A 6000-nucleotide genomic window follows, 5' to 3' on the forward strand; every position below is an offset into this window, starting at 1 on the left:
GATATCCCCTACCTGAAAGTCCGGCAGACTGCCCCTCTAGCCAGAAGTGCAGAGTTTAGCACTTTTTACAGCCTACACTTCCATGGGTGGCAACAACGGGGTGCAGTGCAACGTTGATTCCTTTTCCATGTACTGCATTTTTTATGTTTTAAGATGCTTTTAAAAGACAGGACTATACCTTTTATTTTCTAGTGAAGACAGCTTATTTTAGTTCTAAAGACATCTTAAAGAAAAGGTGCCCAAAAAATTAGGATAACACGAGTCTTAGAGAGAAGCAGCTGTTGCTAACACAAGATATTTTATAATCAGTCATTATCAGGGACCAGGAAACCTCCATCAGAAATGCCATATGTAAAAACTGTACTCAAAACAGAGAAAAGAATATGCATTCTTGGGTGTATGCCTAGAGGATAAACAGTTGTGTGTTTTGTAAGTTGCTTATGGTTAACTGAATCAGTATGCAGTTTTTTTTAAAAATGATTTCAACTGGTTTTGTAATGTTTTTTTGTTATGGTAGCAGGGTGACTTACATGTAGGTGGTGTCTGGCTCAAGGCAGCGAATGATCATGGAGATGGAGGTCAGTGGGTCCAGGATGTCCCCCAGCATCACACACGGAGACTTGGCTCCAGACAGGATGTCATCCACAAAACTCAACATTGTCTCTGTAGAGAAGGACAGAACATTAGACCCATATTGTACTGCATATGGGAATTCATCATTTCTGATTCACTGAAACTGTAGTTGAGCGTTGACATGGTTATTTGGCATTGAAAAGATTTAAAGGCTTCTGACACCTCATCATCAAACTGATATAAAAAAAAACAGAATCATGTGTTTATACTACTAAACCAAAGAGAAGGTACATGCAAACAAGGTATCTACAGTAACGAACCCAACATCACGCACATCCAAAGGAGGCCACATCTCTCACAATAAAACAGTGTTTGAGTGAGGAAGCACTCAGGGAAGACAGATGCACTCATCCACCTCTAAAAAGCTGTCCATGTGGAAAAAATGTGTTTCCCCACTTCACTTCCTCGCCCCCTCTGCGGTGTGCGCTGAGTGGATATGGAATAACGCCGGCCAGGAATGAAGACTTTGTGTGTGTGTGTGTGTGTGTGTGTGTGTGTGTGCGCGCGTGTGTCAGACACCAGAGGGAACATAAGTGTTTTTGGTTTCACACGGGACGCTTTCTTGCCCCCGAAAAGCGGCGGTTCAGACAGCCTGAGGTCTGCGGCCCCCAGTTATATAAAGAGCCCACAGAGCAGCTACCTGGCAGGTTGTAATAATATGCCATGCCGGCTCCTATTAAGGAGTGGCTGGGGACGCTGTTTGCCCAGCTGGACTGCATGCGTCACAGGAGCCGGGGCCCCGGGTCTCCGGTGTGGGGTTCGGCCCAGAGGAGAACCCTCCCACGGACAGGCCCATCTCTGGAGAGAGGTGGACACCCAGAACGGACTTCCTCGCTGGAAGAAGGCGCCCGCTCAGAGGACCTCGGGCCGGTCACAGAGCTGCTTCAAAACAGGGTGAGGGGCGCCAGGATAAACTCGGGAGGGAAAAATGAGAGTGTGTGTAGCAGCTGCCACTGAGGCATGTTTACTGCCGCTGTGTGTGTGTGTGTGTGTGTGTGTGTGTGTGTGTGTGTGTGTGTGGACCTACAGAGGAGCACCAACAAACATGTGGAATGATGGAAATGAAAAGTGACATTGTGAGGGACTGTAGCACTTGAAGTTGGATATCCTGACTAACCACACACACACACACACACACACACACACACACACACACACACACGCGCGCGCACAGGCACGCACATTGCAGACTTGCAGCTCCAAAACACATGTGTGAGCTTCAGTGTTATTTTTCACAAATAAGGGAATTAGGGAGACCGATGTGATTTACAACTTGGATTTTGGGAGCCTCAAATCTTTAGAAAGGACAGTGAAGTGAGACAGACCATGGGTGGACAGAAACAGATTGGTAATGGGAGCGGATTCAGTCAGACTCTAACCCGGGAGTCCCAAGGCACTAGGATCTGTATATGGTTTGAATGCTACCACTTGCACAACAGCTCCACCCCTTTGCTCATTATGCCCCAAAAGACACCAGCCTGTGTGAAAAATTGTAACTCACTAAATAGAGGGGCAACATGTTCTTACCTCTAAGGCAAAAGTCAAAGAGGACTAATGTGGTCGTGAAAAGCTTGACATAACCCACCACATATGATATCTTGTACACAAAACACTGTCTTGCAATAAAGGCTTACTGTAAAACAGGGTCTATTTCAAAGCAGTGACTGACCAACAAACTGCTTTCCAAATTCCTTTGGTGTGGGTCTACAAGATGTGGTTCTAGGGAGGAGAGTGGACGATGAGGAACAGAGTCCTCGCCTGGTTTGACTTTGAACATAATACAACTGTTTTGGCTTTGGGCAGACATGCAAAAATCAGCCCAATTCACTGCACCCTCTACCATTATCAGTGTTGCATTACATATCTTCATTCTGCGAGCTTTGAAATGATGCAATTACCCAATTATCAACTTGGATTTAAGTCCAACTTCCTGATAGATTACATTTTCAGGATGCAACTCAATCTGTTTGATAATGGATAGCATTAAGCGACACAGTAAATTGTGATTGTAGCTAATGTGTTTGTGTGCTGTAATCAAGATTTTACCATCTGCAGTCACGGAATATTGCTAGGCATGGCTTCAATCTGAGATTCAGATTCAGATCTGGGTGGACTGGGGCCATGTATATGTTTGCCCACTTTGCAAACAAGTGAGATTTGTTTTATGACTGATGATGCCATAATGTGGGCAGTTCTTGAGAACATCACACAAGACACATTCCACCGGGTATTTACTACTTGTCAAACTGAAAGAAATAGTACTCCCATGGAATGAAACATTTATTTATCAAAGTCAAATCTATATCACTTAATCAAATCATGGCTTGGATAATTAAGAACAGTCTGTTCAAGGCATCATTTTTTGAAAGAATCTCTTTATAAATCTAACATACTGCGCTGAAAATATAACATCTTTAACAGGAATCTGGCATATGCTGAGAAATTTATGCTCTTCTTCTGGGTCCAACCACACAGCTTGCCTCATTTTTCACTGGGAAGGCCTCGAATGGCAGGAACACCAAGGTGTCTGGCTGGCCCTCGGCACCGTGTACCCAGGGGCTTTGGTCAATTCTCCCTCCTGATTCTGATCATTCTGTCGAACATGCCGCAGTCACCGGGGGGTTTCCATCGCCCAGGCTCCTCTGCACAGCACAGCACCACATATTTGCTCAACTGTTTGATTGATTTAATGCGTTGAAAGTATGTCGAATTGGAAATGGTGAACCGTGCTAAGATTACAGTCTCAAAGGTGTTTACATTTTATCAGATGAAAATTCATCTCCAGATTTTTTTTCAACCAATCACGATGAAGAGCCATTGGATTCACAAACCAGATTTATGACACTTCAGGGTTGAGGCTATATCTATCATGAGATTCTTCTTTATTCAGTGTAAACCAAAGTATGTCATTCTTCCACTTTCAGAAAAAATTCTCAGCATTCTCACAGCCCGAATTTCATGGACATGTCCATTGACATGCATCACATCGGGCAACATGTCTGTTCACATGCAAAGCTCACATGATCTAAAAAAAAAAGCTTACATAATCATATGATGACCTAAAGATAATTTCATAATTTAGCAAAACGATTCAACGTATTTCATAATATCAGAAATTAAAATTCTAGGCAAAAACTTGGCAGGGTCAGTGCACTTAAAAGTGTTGCTTTAAAGGAAGGCAAAATAAATCATAAAATGACCATGATATGTCATCAGAGATTAAATATCAAAATGGCACATCTAAGAATTGTTCAATTTTATACTTATGCCAGGTTCAGCAAACATTTTACAGCGAAAATGTGCTCCATTTAGAAATAATCTTCTCACAATAGACTGTAAATCTGTTGGGCCATATTGAGAAAAATAATACAGGACAGAGTTGAGATCGACTATTATTCTAAACTCTGTCAAATGGTTTCTTTCAATAACACTACAGAAGGACATAGATTAGGAACATGTTCCATCATAATATACAGAACTGGGTTCTCCTCATAATTATTGGGGGGCAATCAGGAGGAACAACAGTTGTGAATTGGTTTCATATTAGCTACCAGTATTCAGGGCCCCAGGAATTATGACAATGCTTACCACATGGCTCTGCTGGTACCACTCTGCATCAGCTGTGGGTAAGCTAGTGTGAACAGTCAGGGCTACTCGAAAAATGTGTAATGACGGTAATTTCAATAATTCAGTGAGTGGAAGAGGGCGGAAAAGGGACAGAGAGTAAGAAAGAAAGCAAGAAACAAAGAAAGAAAATAAGAAAAAAAGAAAGAAAGAAAGACAGACAAAGAAAGAATAAAAGAAGGAAATAGGGAAAGTAAAAGGATCATGAACACACACGTTGAGTCTCCTGTTACCTAAACAGGTAAACATTCAACTCGAAAATTCCCAAATCCATAACAGGAGTTAGGCCTTATCCAGATCACTGGGAGTCTCACCAGTTCCATTAAAGCTGCAACTGTGTGGTACCAGCAGACTTGGCAGCCTTGCAAAGACTCAACAAATCACATCTGGTTCTTGTTGTCCACTTTGATGAACAAAAGGCCAGAGCTGGACAACAACAGTTTGTAGTGTATTGATTCTTGGCACTTGCCAGCAGAACCAATGATTAACAGACGTGTTCTCCCAGTGGGAGAGGGTAGGCAGCATGAAACACAGGATATAAAATGCAAATGGTAGAGAGGGGTGCGGGTGTCAACATTACACCCCACTTGTTTGCACAAAAAAAGAGAGAGAGCACTTTAATCTGCTTTCACTTTCGTGCAAACAGCACTTGATACGAACTCTGTATCTGCCATCTACGTCATAACCTCTGTAACTGGTTGGATGGATGCTACTTTCTTTCAGTTGAGATAAATCACCTTTCTTGAAATTTGTCAGAATCACACACTCAGCTCACAGCAAAACAGGTGATAGCATTTAGTCACTGTGCGCTCCAAAGCAAAATTTCAGGCATACTTCCTCAGAAAGCATTTTATGATGAAAGCAAGTGTAGACCACACAAACACATCAAAAGCAAACCCGAACAAAAAGGGCATATGCATACAGCACACAAAAAACTGACCATGGAGTGCACTGACGCACAACGTTTAGCTTTGCTGGCAGCATGAATGAACCAATCTGCTGAAAAGCCTGGGAACGCCGATACACCCCACAATCACTCTTTGACCTGGAGCATGAAGTGAATCATTAGTCAGGTCAAACTGAAGGCTTTGTAGCTTGTCAGTCATTCTATTAATTGACAACATTGTGAAAATACAGTTGAACATCTTACCTCATACAAAGGTAAGGCTTCATTAAAAAGAAAGGCCCCTTATCTGTTAGTATCAAAATGTCATGCTGTTTCCTGATTGCTTCAGCCCATGGTAATGATTGCTTATGCAGTTTGGAAAGTATATACAAACATTTTGGTGAGATATACATATGGGAATTTTTTAGGAGTGTGACGGGAAAAAGGCATGGTGAAAATAAACGAAACACTGTTGGACCTGTAACTACTAACAAATAAATAAAAAAAATACATTCCATGGCTCATGCTCCTGAAGTAACATATTTCATTAATAACAATTTAGAAGCAAATTATGTTAACCCAACATTTATTCAATCACAGTGGCAGTGCTCCTGCCAACAGATGTGGGCGGAGGCGGTCTGCCAAGCGGGCATCTGCTAGCAGGGCCACTCTCCGACCAGGAGGGGAAACACTAAACTCACCAGACGAGACTTTTATATGGAGGTGAGTTCCTTCCACATGGCACGCCGCACCGCCAGACACACTTCTTTTTCCCAAGTCAAATTTATAGATCACTGGCTATATGTCATAACACTGGCTGCTCCAATAGAAGCCCGGGGGGCTGGTGGATGGAGATG

At 42.6% G+C, this 6000-nt stretch overlaps 1 protein-coding gene across 4 annotated transcripts in view; it reads right to left on the bottom strand.

Moving 5' to 3' along the window:
• astn1 (astrotactin 1) overlaps positions 1-6000 on the bottom strand; it is a 180363-nt gene that overhangs the window by 23457 nt on the left and 150906 nt on the right. For all 4 annotated transcript variants that reach the window (XM_042106793.1, XM_042106789.1, XM_042106781.1 and 1 more), the window contains one exon: positions 531-663. In XM_042106793.1, coding sequence (XP_041962727.1) covers positions 531-663 — 133 coding nt within the window. The remainder of the gene's footprint in view (positions 1-530; positions 664-6000) is intronic.

The sequence above is a fragment of the Alosa sapidissima genome, chromosome 1, assembly GCF_018492685.1.
Source record: "Alosa sapidissima isolate fAloSap1 chromosome 1, fAloSap1.pri, whole genome shotgun sequence".
In the NCBI taxonomy this organism is placed as follows: Eukaryota; Metazoa; Chordata; class Actinopteri; order Clupeiformes; family Clupeidae; genus Alosa; species Alosa sapidissima.